Source organism: Pyxicephalus adspersus, chromosome 4 (assembly GCF_032062135.1).
Source record: "Pyxicephalus adspersus chromosome 4, UCB_Pads_2.0, whole genome shotgun sequence".
NCBI lineage: Eukaryota > Metazoa > Chordata > Amphibia > Anura > Pyxicephalidae > Pyxicephalus > Pyxicephalus adspersus.
In genome coordinates, this window is record NC_092861.1 from 55,406,621 (window position 1) to 55,422,063 (window position 15,443).

Below are 15,443 nucleotides of genomic sequence, written 5' to 3' on the forward strand. Positions count from 1 at the left end.
GATATGGTGACCTTCCTACAGTAAAACACTAAATCAGTAATCTGGAACAAGTATGTAGATAAAGGCTTTGCTTTTTCACTGATTTTCTCTGGGTCAGTGGCTCCAAAATTATTTCAAGCAGAATTAAACTCTACTATACTTACTTCCATTCCAGCTAATCCACATCTGCAGGCACCCACACTGGCACTTACATGTTTGCCCTGTGCATGGAGTGCCCCAGAGAAGTCGCTGCAGGGAACCAATCACACAGCATAGGAGTCTTCAGAAGAAGTCTTCAAACAACTAACCCTTGCAGTGTCAGTGTAGCCCCACTGTATTTTTCATGTTGCTCTAGTGAGGTTTTATTATTTTTGTAATTGTGCATTATAACTATAGTTGTCAACAGGGATTTTACCATTTATTATTGGGTGGTAGGGTGATGAAAAAGTCAATGTAAATTTAAGGGAGCAAGACAAGTAATGTTCCTAAAATGGGGAACATTCCTAAAATGGAAAGGGAAAAACTGAATTGTTGCGTTTTTTTTTCAGTTCATAATAATCCAGCTATTCAGACTTGAAATTGCGTTTTCTCAAAGACTAGTCTATTGATTGCAGGGTTTACCTAGCATTAGCAATCTTTAAAAACAAAAAAAATAATTTGTCAAGGGAAACAATATGCAAGCTGGCAAAAAAGTTGTGGGTTCAGGCACTGGAAGATGATAGAACTCAGGCATATGTCTTATGTGCAATGAAATCAACCACAGATCAGCCTATATATCACCAGCTTAACCCATGTAGCTTTTGGCAGTATATTATGATGACATTTACTCCCAATTGGGTTTAAGAAAAACAAAAACAGTTTATTGTTTAACTCTTTATTACCCTCAATAGTTTTACAGCATACCTAACATCAGATATAAAACAGTCCCCATGTCCAGGGAAGGGGGTCAGTAGTATGCTTCATTTGGTCAGCTGACTAATTGAATTACTCCATTAGCAGGTTTTGCCCAAAGGGCATATTCCAGAATGACAATACCAGGATTTATTAGAAGAATGGTTTAGAGAACATGAAACATCATTTTTTTTACATATGAAGTGGCCCCTGCAAAGTTTATACCTGAACCCCACTGAGAATATTTGGGATGTACTTGAGACTTTATGCAGTGGCCCAGTTCCCCTATCATCAATACAAGATCCTGGTGAAAAATCCATGCACTTCTGTGCCATTGTATGAGTTTATGGAAACAATACGAAGGCAAATGCATCCCTTAATCAAAGCTGAAGATGGTTTATTAGATTTATCAGATCCAGTTTATCAGTGTACCATTCTTCTTTACTCATTTTCTAGGATCACTAACTTGTGATTTGCAATAAGATTACAATGTAGCAGTCTAGTCCTTTAGGGAGAAAAGAGACTTTATAATTCTCCCTCTAATCTGCAGCAGATTGATCAAATCAACCCAGCCTAGGCAAAGTCACCGAACTGTAGTTGGACTGTTTTTGATGATAATGATTGTGATATGTCAGAAATGCATTGATGTAAATGACTAAAAGGTCCATTTTTTAACCTGTACAGCTGATCTGGCAGGAAGATGTATAGCACATGCACAGCCCTGCCTGCAGATATTACACTACAGATGTAATATAGTATACATTATAGTGCAACTAGTGATGATCTAGTGATACCTATGCTGCACACATGGCTTGCCAGAACAGGGGACAGTGTCAATGTGAACTGCAGTTCCCTCGGACTGCCGGTGAGAATTTCTCATCCAAACCTAGATCACGTAGGATTGCGTAGAGAGCAGAGATAGGGGAGACAGAAGAATGAGAGACACAGGAAAGCTGCAATCCTACAAGCAGTACAAGGCTGTGAGCATGCAGCAGACCCCCTGTGCTGCGTTCCATGTGAGTGCTGATACATCCTCCATGCGGCTGTTGTCATCAGCTTCTTCCCAGGACAGCAGGGCTGGCTGTGCATGGGGAGCCTGGAGAGTTTAAGGTGGATCTCTAGAGCAGGCACAGGGCACTCATCATCCTCATCAGTCCTACCTGGGACCTCCCACCTCTGTGTCTCCAGTTCTGGATCTGCCTCCTGATGATGATGACATTGGCAGCCATGGATTTGTGGTGTGCTAGATGAGTGACCCGGGATGTAGTGTAGACACAGGAGGAATGCATCATGCCTGGCTCAGGGACTCTCTGCACACCAGGAATACACTGTGACCTTTTTTCTCTAGGATCTTCCAGGATGAAGCTGCAGGATTTCTTGTCTTCCAGTCACTGAAGAAGCCTTTAGTGACCTGTTGGGACAGGGAGTGATGGGGAAGTCCTGATCCCCCCTCCTCCCTATTCATCATCCTGGGATCATAGTATGGGGAGCCGAGGCTGCTGCATCGGATCCCTACTCTAGCTGCCAGCACTGCTCCCACTGACATCCCGTTCTCAGGGGGATCCCCCCACCGGTGACTGAATTCCCTGACACTTGGGAGGTGCCTGCAGGAGCCATGGCTGCGGCTATAGCCAGCTCTCTGATCCGGCAGAAGAGACAGGCGAGGGAGTCCAACAGTGACCGGGTGTGTACGTCCAAGCGCCGCAGCAGCAGCCCCAGCAAGGACGGCCGATCCCTGTGCGAGAGACATGTACTCGGGGTGTTCAGTAAAGTCAGGTTCTGCAGCGGCAGGAAGAGACCGGTCAGGAGAAAACCAGGTCAGTCCATGACACCTCTCCCATCCCTCATACAGGACTACAACTTCCCTGGCAAGCATAGCCAACATGGGGGGCACTGTGCAAGAACCTGCTAAGTCCTACGAATTACCCCTCAGCCAATGGCAGGGGGTGTGATAAGGGTGATATAGGGCAAGGGGTGTCACACAGTGCCATACTCAGCCCTATTGACTTTATTGCCCCTTATCCAATAGCATGGGGTATGCTAAGGGTGATATAGGGCAAGGGGTGTCACTGGGCTAATAAACATTGGACCGGTGTCACTCGGTGCCATGCTGGGTCCTGCTGGCTTTATTGCCCTTTATCCAATGGCAGGGGTAATGATAACGGTGATAAAGGGGAAGGGGTGTCACTTGGCTAATAAATATTGTAATAGTGTCACTCCTTTATTGCCCTTTATCCAATGGCAGGGGTAATGATAACGGTGATAAAGGGGAAGGGGTGTCACTTGGCTAATAAATATTGTAATAGTGTCACTCAGTGCCATACTCAGCCCTAATGACTTTATTGCCCCTTATGCAATGGCATGGGAAATAAGGGTGATATAGGGCAAGAGCTGTCACTGGGCCAGTAAACATTGGACTGGTGTCACTGAGAACCATGTTGGGTCCCATTGACTTTATTGTCCCTTAGTCAATGTCATGGGGTGTGATAAGGGTTATATAGGCAAGGGCTGTCACTTGGCCAGTAAACATTGGACTCGTGTCACTCAGTACCATTCTGGGTCTTGTTGGCTTTATTGCCCCTTATCCAATGTCATGGGGTATGATAAGGGTGATATAGGGCAAGGGCTGTCACTGGGCAAGTAAACATTGCACTGGTGTCACTCAGTGCAATACTCAGTCATATTGGCTTTATTGCCCCTTATCCAATGTCATGGGGTATGATAAGGGTGATATAGAGCACAGGGTGTCACCTGGCCAGGAAATATTACCATGCTGGATCCTGCTGGCTTTATTACCCCTGGGCCAATAGCATGGGTTATTAGAAGGGAAATATAGGGTAGGGGTATCATTTAGTCAGTAAACATTAGACTGGTGTCACTCAGTGCCATTCTGGGTCCTGTTGGCTTTATTGCCCCTTATCCAATGTCATGGTGTATGATAAGGGTGATATAGGGCAAGGGGTGTCACTGGGCCAGTAAACATTGGACTGGTGTCACTCAGTGCCATACTCGGCCCTATTGACTTTTTTGTCCCTTATCCAATAGCATGGGGTATGATAAGTGTGATATAGGGCAAGGGTTGTAACTTGGCCAGTAAACATTGAACTGGTGTCACTCAGTACCATGCTGGGTCCTGTTGGCTTTATTGCCTCTTAGTCAATGTCATGGGGTATGATAGGGGTTATATAGGGCAAAGGTTGTCACTTGACCAATAAACATTGGACTGGTGTCACTCTGTACTATGCTGGGTCCTGTTGGCTTTATTACCTCTGGGCCAATAGCATGGGTTATGATAAGGGAAATATAGGGCAGGGGTGTCATATGGTCAGTAAACATTAGACTGGTGTCACTCTGGGTTCTGTTGGTTTTATTGCCTCTTATCCAATGGCAGGAGGTATGATAAGGGTGATCTAGGGCAAGGGTTGTTACATGGCTGGTAACAATTAGATTGGTATAAATGTAAATAGACCAAAATGCTGGAATTACACAATGCTATACGCAGCCCTGTTGAATTTATTACCCCTTGGCTGTTGGTCAGGGTATGTAAAAAGGGCAGACTATTGATACGCTTACTACCAGGTATATGTTTGATTTTATTGCAATGGTATCTGTAGAAAAATATCATAAGACTGGTATTTCTCAGTGCCCTACTGATACCTAAACTATTTCATGCCTTAGCCAAAGGTTTATATTAGGGGTAATATAGGGCTAAGGTTGTCATTAGACCAGTAAGGGTTGGACTGATTTTAATGAAAAAAAAGGGACTTGTATTACTCAATACCATACCATGTCCTATTGAGTTTATTACCCCTTACCCAATGGTAAAGCGTAAAATATAGCCACAATAGTTTGTTTTTTGCCAACAGTCTTCATAAATAAAAGGACCATAAGGCTTGCAGTTGTTCCCAGAAAAAGTGGCAAAGTTCCTAACCCTCTTGCTCTTTATAGTAACTCAATTTCAGCTTTGCGAGTCCTTAGACTTTTTTTTTTTAAATGGAGGTCATCTATGTCAGCTATTAAAATCTTCTCACTCAAGATTTCCCATTTGACACAATATGCAAGTGTAAAGTGTATACCATGGCATAATTCAGATTTCAAACATTGCCCTACAAATTATTCCTAAATGCTTCCTAAAGAAGCAAAATGTGTACACTGACCCCCATGTATGATCCCAATAAACAGGCTGGGCATAACCCATGAAACAGCTGGAGCCTAGAGTATATTTAATCCAACATTGCCATTACCTTTATTTTTTCTTTACTATCAATAAATATATATAGTATATATATATAGTTCATTTGTAATGCAGATGACATGTATCTGATCCATGTTACTTTACCTCAATGCATGTAGCGAAGGAGAGCCATCATCCTAACACAGTTCATGAAAACATTAGGAGGTATTTGTGCAAGTTACGCTATATTATTTATATATACGTAGTGATAAATGACAGTGTCATATAATGAGCAGGTTCCCTAAAACCACAAACCACTATATTACATTAAAGCAGGACACTGCTGTTTTTTTTATCAACCATCAAGGTAATGTTATCACATCTTTCAGTATATATAAATATATATATATATATATATAAACAATTGCAGTTTTTATATTTATATAAGACTGTCTAAATACATCTGTGTGAACAAAAATACTCCAAACAAATGCTATATTTATTTTTGGCTTTAAATTGAAATTCAAATATTATACAGTCATTATTTATAGCACATATTTTTGTTGCTTTAATTTAGTAGCTGTAAGTGACATATGGTGGAATGTGCTAGAATATAGGATGAAATAAACCATATGTTGCATAACTTTAATTATTCATGGAAATTGTCAGTATTTTGTTTAGATGTATCACCTCTTTGATATGTATGAAGTGTTCGGGCCAAGGCAATGATGTAGCAGTAAGTGATGGTGAGATAAAATGATTTAGGTAAATCAGATACGGTCTAGCACATCCTATTGTAAAGTACAGTATACATAAGGGTGAATTACTACAGCAGTCTTTTTTTTAATCTTTGTGATGGAATCTCTGTTTATATCAAATAACCAATCATGTGCAGCAGTTTGAAAAATAGAAACTTCCTTGTTTGTGATTGGATATTTATTGCAAACACAGATTTTCTGGTCAAATGGAAAACTAGCTTCTTTTGGTAAAACCATAAGGTTTGTTTTCTTTTTTACCAGGCAAGTAAATGTTTAAAAATATTCTCTGAACAGATTCACAAACTTTAGAAAAGCATTGGTTCTGGTCAGTTCCCAATCCATGGTGTGTGCTGATTGCTTGTCTGGTCATTAAAACATACAGATTAAACTTTGCCCCCTAGTTTTCAAATTTTGAATATCCATGTCCAAACTCATCTGAACTAATCTGTAACAGAATCAGTTTGGCTATCTCCACTTTAAGGGATGCATGGTAATGCTTAGTATGTTTGAATCAATATTTAAAAGGAGGCAAAGAGATGTATTATGTTTGATTGTAGGGATTCGTGTAGGACCACCGGATGCATGCAGTCAACCAAACTTCAAACAGTCCCCTGATAAGTGTGATCAGATTGTAAAGGTTTTGAGTTCTTTAATTTTCCTCCTTCTGAATGCTTACACTTTAATTTTAGAAAAATCATATGTTCAATAAAATGAAGAATTATTTCTCAGCAGGAGACCCTTTAATGTTAGCTCTTGTTATAATTAATTAGCATTTTAAAAGGCTTTTTTTATGTGCTTTATTTCAAGTTTCAGGGTATTCTTCCCTACTTCTTTAAATATCAATGTTATGTTATGAGCTATTAATTTAAATTTAGTTATTAGATAGCTATAATTAAGAAAGGAAAGCTTCATAAAACAAATCCTACAGAGGCTATGACATTCTTCTATGTCTGCTTGGCATTTACTCTCTGATGTGTATTTATGGTAGCATAATAATGCAATATTTATGTAACATGGCAAAGGCCACTACTCTGCCTTAGGAACACCATATACAGTCTGATCTCTCATTATGAGATGCCAAACCCACTGTGATCTTTCATTTGTTCATAGTTATCCAGACTGCAGTGCATGTGTGATGAAAGGAGCATTTCATTTAACATTTCTGCACTTCTGACAAAAGTGTTTTACTGCTCAAATAAAGTACATTTACCTTGCCACTTCACATACATAACACATACAATGTATACACATCGTATGGTTGTAATTTTTAGGATAAAAGTGAATCAAGGTCAAAAGAAAATTTATTTACATTGATGCATACAAGTTAAGACACATTCAGTTAGTGTTGTTTAAAGGCAACCAAAAATAGGAAGAATTCACAAAATTCTAGTAGCCTGGTTTCCATGTTGATATGGTGGTTTCAGTATATTATAGTATTTGACCCAGAACCCGCATTCAAAGTATAGTTTTGCAGCCATGTAATTAGCATTTAGCTGAACAAGAAATATTTCATTTAGTAAAAGATTCATTTATCTTAAGTCTTTTAAGTTTTAGGGAAAGTTGTATTGAAACACTACAAGGACAAAAATAGCCTAAGCAAATAGTAATTCAGTTGTACTTGGTGTAAAGTAGGAAGAGTGTCTGTCCCATAAAGATAACTGTGCTTTAAAGACAAAATGCATTTATTCTTTTTGCCCTTTCACCTGACCTAACCTAACCCACTCTTCCTCTGTACAGATGTATTTTTTGATCTTGTTATAAAAGCCATTTACATATAGCAATGAAAATCTTTTTCCTCACCAGTCCTGTACATTGGTGTCCTATAGACCAATGTTTTTCAACTGGAGTTCTGCAGAACCCCGGATTTCCTACAGAGGTGTCTAGGGGTTTCCTAAGCAGCATTGAGAAATCAGTGCCTCTCAAGTCAGTGGTCGCCAACCACTACATTTACCTGCTCCAGACCACGCGTGCGCAGGGAGCCGGGTGTCACTCAAAGGGTAAGAAACTTCCCCTTTAGTGACGTCACGATGCCAGAACTGCCCACTCTCCCATCGCAGATTTGAGCCTGTGATGGGTGAGTGGGTGGGTTGTGTAGAGAAAAACAACCTGCCCACTGCCCTGAGCCTGGGATCTGTACCGCAGCTCTGGCTCTGGTCCACAGCTCTGGCCGGTGCGTCCCCCCAGCGGGGTCCTTCTCCTGAACACTGCACTGGCCAGAGGCGTCGACCACCGGTTGGCGACCGCTGGTTTAAGTGACACTAATGATCTGTAAAAGGTGACATTACTCCTAATGGCTAGCAATGTAAGAGGCATTCTTTCTACTGACCACCATGCTTATATACTGTGAGCTTTGAATATAATAACTTTCAGGTCTTCAGGGAACCCCTGATATAATTATTTAAAGGGCTCTCACATGTTAGGGTTCAGAAAGACTGCTTTAGTCTATTGAGCTGTTCAGCCAGAACAGACCTGCAATTGTGGATTTAAACAAAAGGTATGTATCTGGTAAGGGTTAGGTCATAGAAAGGAGGTTTTTGGGCTGTGCTCTTCACACATCAGCTTGGAGAATTATCCAAAGGCTGGTGAAAGTTTTGCTCCCTACCTAGTAGATTTCTCCTAACTTTGACTTTGTGTAAATGCTTCTGAGCAACAACTTGCTTCCACATATGAAGATCTGCCTTTAGGCTGTACATAGAAACAGAACAGACCCTAGGCTAAAGGCTAGTTTACTGGTTTTGTACATATGTCTTAATTACCGAACAATTTGATCCAAAAAAACTGTATAATATTGAAAAGAGGGAGGATAGGAACAACTGACAAGGCAGCAAACAAAGGCAAAATATCCCATGGGTCACAGATAGAAATAAATTCAATACACACAGTTCTTCTTTTAAAAGAGCTGTATTTTATAGTTTTGCTCTCAGAACATTTATTCAAAAAATGGTTATTTTGAAATATTGCTTATGAATATTTTACCACTTGCAGCCAGCAGAGGTGCCCTTGAGATAAATGAGCAACTTTTCTAAAGGATAATTGCTGCTATATGAAAAAGTAGATAATCTCATTACACCCACCCCAAATCTCCCTTTCTCTGTTATGTAATAAATGTTTGTAAAATAAAGATTTTGTTCAAACAGAATATAATTTTTCATAAACATTTAAACTTTAAACACAAATATAAATTGTATAAAAATATTTTAGAATCTCCTTTTAATATGCCACAGAGCCATTTTACTTGTGTAAAGTGGGGTTGTGTCAAACATAACTGATGGGAAATGGAGTGTGATCGTGTAATATAATATTTTCTATTTCTTGATACAATAAAATAATCATGTTCTGAAGGGGAATTTCCTTGTCCAGGGACTGTTTTCTGAAGAGACAGGTCTATTATTAAGTGATGCACTTGATTTCTCAGATTGCAGACTGCATGTGCGCTCTGCGTTGCCCTGCCATGAAACAGATACTGTGGGAAGCTGTGAAAGAGATATTTAGAGAGTTCTTCAGACTACAGACAAAACCTTTCTTATCACTTGCCTTCTGTATTATAGGCGGGTCTGTCATTTAACTCCTAGCTGAGCCTCAGTGGGGAATCCTGGAGATGCCTGTGATTTGTACAGTTGTTTCACACACCAGCTACAAAATGATGCCCTGCGGGCAGTATAGATAAATTCACAAAGGCCTGTGCCCAGAATTGTTTTTCTTATGGTGGCCAAGCTGTCTTAAATTGCATGGCTTTTTCACAGCCTCCGGTTAAGATTTGGCCGCTAGAATAAAATGCCACTTCTGCATCTCATATGCTCATGATATTTGTGCACACATTTCTGATAATTAAATGCTGTAAACTGCTCAGTTCATGCACTTATAAAAGTTTCTGCATGCTTGAATATCACAGTAAATAAATTATTACATCTTATCTGTTAGAATGGATTTCAAAGATGAATTATTGTAATTTGTTAAAGCCATATTTAGCTAAGAACTGACATTTTCGGCATAGTGTGATTTTAAAAGTAAATTCTGAGCCAGAGACAATTTGTTTTGTAATTTTACATATGTATTTTAAGTATAATCCATAGGTCTAGGGGTTAAAATATCCCATGCATTTACTTTAGCTGAAAATGATGGGTAAAAATTCTGTGTGCATAATATTTTTACATGTACATTAAATATATTTCTTAACTTTCGATAGTACAGATTTGTTGGTGTTTTCATCTATTGGTTAATGATAATAGTAACAAGCAAATATATATATTTACTTTAAAATGTATACTTGTATCTCCCTTAGGCTAGGCGCTTCTGCCCCAAAATTCCTCCCCCCCTCCCCAGCAGCATAAAAGTTAAATATTAAATATTGCTACCTGCTCACTATTTCTGAACCAAAACCCAGAAACTACAACTAATATACCATGTGTCCTGTCAGTTATATGAAGCTGCTAACCTTCTATGTACCCCATTATCTCCACAATGGATACTTCCAGAGAAATGCAATTCTCGCAATGGATAGCCAAGGGGAACAAATGCCACCCCTCGTTATCATGGCACACTAGGTCATGGTCTAGGTTGACTGTATGAGAAATCCAGTCCTGGCGCCACTAAATACTCACTGTACTCTCTGGATTTTCCACGTTGCATCCCACAGTCCCACTACACCAACTCTAATTGCTGCCTTTTTTCCTGGTTGAATGGCGCTCAGTCATTTACCCATTTCATGGCAAGCCAGGGTGTAAGTAGAAGGCACCCTTCAGTGCCCTTACATACTGCCTTCTCTTGTCCACAACCCTGAACATAGCTGTAACCATTGCAAAGATTTTAAGCAGGTACCCACCTAATGGTTGGTACCTGTGTCTGTTACTATTGTGACAGTGACCAATCCTATTGATTGCTACTCTACACTACAAAAGGCAGGAGTGTTGTGTATTCCCCATACTAGGAAATACACAGATGGTGAATAGTCAAGGGACAATTTTCCACAGGGAGAATGATAGGCAGGGATGACGATAGGGGTTGTTATTTGGGGTTTTTGCTTAGGACAAAGAATTACCTTAACTGTTGCCTGATGTGATATCACCCACATAAGGAGTGGTGTAACTGACCTTTGCATAGGAAATCAGAGCATGTATATACAATGAATATGTATACTAAGAAAAGGTGTTACAAAAGAACTCCATCCATCTACTATGCAACCTAATAAAAGATACTTAAAATGCCTTAGCATAGTTTTCATTTTTGCAAATACATAACTGACAAAGGTCAATTTTGAGGTCACAAAAAGATGTAAAGGGTAATAATAACAAGTAATGTGGAACAAATGGTTCGATGTCTTTCTTGGTCTGCTTATAGTACCAGTTAGATCACATAACGATTCCAATTTTATTTAGGAAGCCTCATGGTACATGAGCACAGGATGCCCACTTTCTATATAAAGTAATGATTTACAGAACATGTTCCTGCTACTCTTGATTGCTATGTAGCACCACACTGACAGCCACCTACGCTGCACCTGGTTTTCCTCCAGCTCCTCATTTTTGTTGACCTTTAAAATATAGTTTTTAACCATGCTATGTTATTAACTCTTAAGCAACATAAAGAATCGATACCTTTAAAAAATATTTGAAAAAATGTAAATATATAGTAAAACAGGACAATACAGGCAATACAAGGTTTATGCCAAACAGCTAAATAGGATTATTACAAACATATAAGGAGCTGATCTAAGATTTATACATTTGCCCTGTTTAGATAGGCATCAATCCTATTTTTTCTCTGCTGCAGTTTAGAAATACTTACATGTCTTGTCCTTGCCCCCAACTTGTTAGTACATAAGCACTTGGTCCTTGCGCTACTTCCTATTCTAACTGAGCTCTGCTTTACGGGATGATAAGTCACGCTTCTTGCATTTAAAAAAATACATTTAATGATATTTGAATTGGATGCATTATTATTTCTCTTATTACCTAACTGAAACATTTTTAAAGATGAATTCCAGGCAGCATCAGCTGTAGCGATTTTGTCGCTTTTACCTCTGTGTTTCGACGTCTTTACTGTGAATTACTTCTCCTCTTCCACTTTCCCCAAAAATTGGTGCTCTAGCTCAGACTGGTGCTGGTGTCATTTCTCTTCCTTTTTGCAGTCTGGCTAAAATTATGTGTATATCACTGTGGTCTTGGGGTGGTTTTTCTGCATGAAAAGCATCAGGGTTGGTGAATGACATGCACAGCTTCCAATGACATGGAGTTTTTAAATACAAGTGATTTGAGTTAATACTCATCATCAGTACCATGTAGTATAATCATTAATTTTGCTCTGCAGAGGGAAGTAGTCAGTTCAGAACCCCTTTTGTACAAAATAAGAATCAGTTTAAGTAGATCAGTCAAAAATATATTAAGTGCTTCTCTATAATAAATTTGTACATTTGTAGAGCTTTTATATTTTAGTATATACTCTGACAGCTGTGTATTTTGCTTACTGTTACCTAGTAAATATATAATATTGTTTTAACACTTTAGTAGCTTTCACAGATACAAGGCATCTTTAAGATTCCTATACTTGCAGATTTTTATAATGATAAATATGAACTTCAACAGAACAGCTAGGGTAAAATTTTAAATTGTAAATGTTCTACCCAGCCTCCCACGCATTTCGATTTTCCTACCAAGTTTGGTACTAGTTTCTGTCTGCATTTAGTATATAGTTCTCTTTTATTTTTTTGCTCCCTATAAGCCAGTTTCAGAAAATTTAAAGGTTAAGTGTAACTTTGTGATCAGAACAAATAACCCATAGGATCTTGCTTATTTTAGTGCTGCAAACTAATCGTCATGGCTAAACATTTCATTATCCATCCTAAAATCATCATGTTCTGTCATATAGAAAGTCTCTAAAAACAGCTGGCAGCTGAATGCTTGAATGCAAGGAAATCCTGTGTGGTGTGGAAAAGTAACAGGTAGCCTGAAGCTCCCAGGTAATATAAAAGAAAGTTCTTGCTAATTGCTTATTCCTGAAAGAAAATGGAATCAATGAGCACGTGCATATAATGAAATGCCAAAGATGATTTGTTTGAGACAACTGTGTCTTGTGTTAATGCCATATGCAGACATTTTCACCAGCCAACATTAAAGAATTTTGAACATGAGGAATTGAGCAATAATTTATCAAAGCTCTCAGGACTGCAGGAACAAAGAACAAAGTGAATTTGTATTTGCAACATATAAATGTTAGGTATTGAAAGTGAGTGAGGAGATCTCAGGTACAAGCTGTAAAAGTATACCTCTCACAAGGCTGCTAGTATGACTTCTGCTGTTGAGATGAGCAATTTATTTACAATACCACATAGTTTACCCCAGTATAGTACAACAATTTAAACTGGCACATATGCCAGGGCACATTAAGCAGCGACCCCATGGAGACTTGTTTGACAGTAACCTGAAAAAAACTGTGACATTGAAGATCTAAACTATAAAACCCAGATAGCCAAGGGAAATGCAGAGGAGTTTTATTTTGTAACTAGTCAAAAAAAATGTTTGCTTTCTCGCCTATACAATTATCTTGAAACATCTACTAAGATAGATAGATAGATGGATAAACAATGGGCACTCTGCAACCTTCATGATCCTAGATAGATAGATAGATAGATAGATAGATAGATAGATAGATAGATAGATAGATAGATGGATAGATAGATAGACAGACATTGGGCACTCTGCTACCTTCATGATCCTAGATAGATAGATAGATAGATAGATAGATAGATAGATAGATAGATAGATAGATAGACATTGGGCACTCTGCCTTCATGATCCTAGATAGATAGATAGATAGATAGATAGATAGATAGATAGACATTGGCACTCTGCCTTCATGAGCCAAGATACAAAGTCTAAGCTTAAGCCACCAAATCTACTAGAGCAAAAAGTAATGGATTTTCTTATTGGGTGTATCAAGTTGCGGCCCTTAGACTCACCTGTGCATATACTAGTCAAATAGGGATGGAGACACAGTGTATTAAAAAATTTACAACCAATTTCAGAATTAGTGACAGGCCACAGATCATGGAGGGCAACACACAAGCTCTTTTAAAACATATGCCAGGGTAGCCAAAAACCGGAAAGCAAGAGGAACTAATATTAGGAAGTTAACCTATTGTATAGGCAAGAGTTTTTGGTCCAGCACAGCCTAAAAGGTCGGTTAACAAGCTGGCTGGGGACTAGCAATATAAGTGTAATATTTCCAACACCTATTCCTATTGATTCTTACATGCTGTGGAATGGAAGCCTTTTGTACCCTACAACATAGAGGAACAACAGGGAATGAAAGGGGGAGAAGTTTAAGTTTCACAGGTGCAGTAAATGGCTCTCAACCTTTGGTGTGTGTGAAAAAAGTAGTGTGTGCTTAAAGTGTATGTAAACTTTAACAATGAATTGTTGAACTTCCCAAAAATTCTGTCATATCCTGTGTCCTTTCCACAATTTGTGTGTTATCTAAAAGGCCCCTTTCTAGTTCTTCGGCTACAAAATTATTAGTCTTTACATTGTAGAGATCTTTGTGTGGAATAAATATTTCTCTGCACTATAAGCGGTCCCTAGGTTATGGATCCGGAGAATTTGTCTGCTGGTTTACTGTGAACTGCAACGAGCAGAGTATATCAACCACGTTAAAAAAAAAACTTCTCTATGAAAACAGTATTCTACAGGTTAATGTTCTGGCAAGTTGTGTTTGTGTATGTTTAGCATTCTAAAAAGAAAGACCTGATGGCTGGAGAGCTGTTGCATATTAGGTAATGCTCATTAAACTAGCATTTACCACATAAGGGAATTGTTTTCATTATAAATCAATGCCATGATTGGTACTGTTCTCAGCCTTTTTCCCATAAGGCAGCTCATGTATGATTTTTAAAAAAACTTGCTGAAGACAATTAGTAGATCAATGTAAAAAAACTTTAAATATTGGGATCATAGATTTACACCATAATAATGAAAATCTCCAGAAATCTTTTAGACTGAGATAGCATTTAAATCTGAAGACAAGGATTTGTTAAATATGTGCAAGCAGAGCCCTTATGCTGCCCCTCTGGCCAGTCAAGATGGTCTTAAGATCATCCGGAAAGAGAAGAATAGAAGGAAGATGGTGGCGCTTGGTGCTAGAACAGGTTAGTGTACTAGATTTAGCTCCCTTTAATGGTACTTTTCAGGGATTTCAAGTGCTTACACTTTTTTATATAAACACACGCTTGATGTTTTGCATTAGTCCAGAGTTTAGCTTAAAAAAAAAATATCCTGAAATAATATTTTTATACAACAAAATGTTGTCAATTTACACTACCAAAAACCTATTTATTGGATTGACATGGAATTAGTATGTTCATATGTCTTCTAAATGGTGCACTTTTAAATTGTGCATTAAAATAAATAATGGTATATTAGAATTGGCATATTAGAAAAAGATATATTATCCTTTAATTTTGTCAGAAGCATTAGCCAAAAAAAATCCTGTGACTTGTAGCTAAATGTGTATTATGAAGAGTGCATTTACTCTTAACAAATGGCATGCAGTTATTAAACCCCACCTAAATTGAAGGTAATATCAAAGACAGCTTTTACTGTTATGGTATAATATATTACTTTCTATGGTCTTGACATATCTAGTGTATA

The 15,443-nt window shown here is 38.5% G+C and overlaps 1 protein-coding gene across 4 annotated transcripts in view; it reads left to right on the top strand.

Annotated features, from left to right (window-relative positions):
- FGF12 (fibroblast growth factor 12) overlaps positions 1–15,443 on the top strand; it is a 264,552-nt gene that overhangs the window by 144,429 nt on the left and 104,680 nt on the right. The window contains exon 1 of one of the 4 annotated variants that reach the window (XM_072408228.1): positions 1,792–2,687. The exons of the other annotated variants lie outside the window; for them this stretch is intronic. Coding sequence (XP_072264329.1) covers positions 2,486–2,687 — 202 coding nt within the window. The 5' untranslated portion in view covers positions 1,792–2,485. Of the gene's footprint in view, positions 1–1,791; positions 2,688–15,443 lie in introns of those variants that run through there. 4 annotated transcript variants of the gene reach the window in all.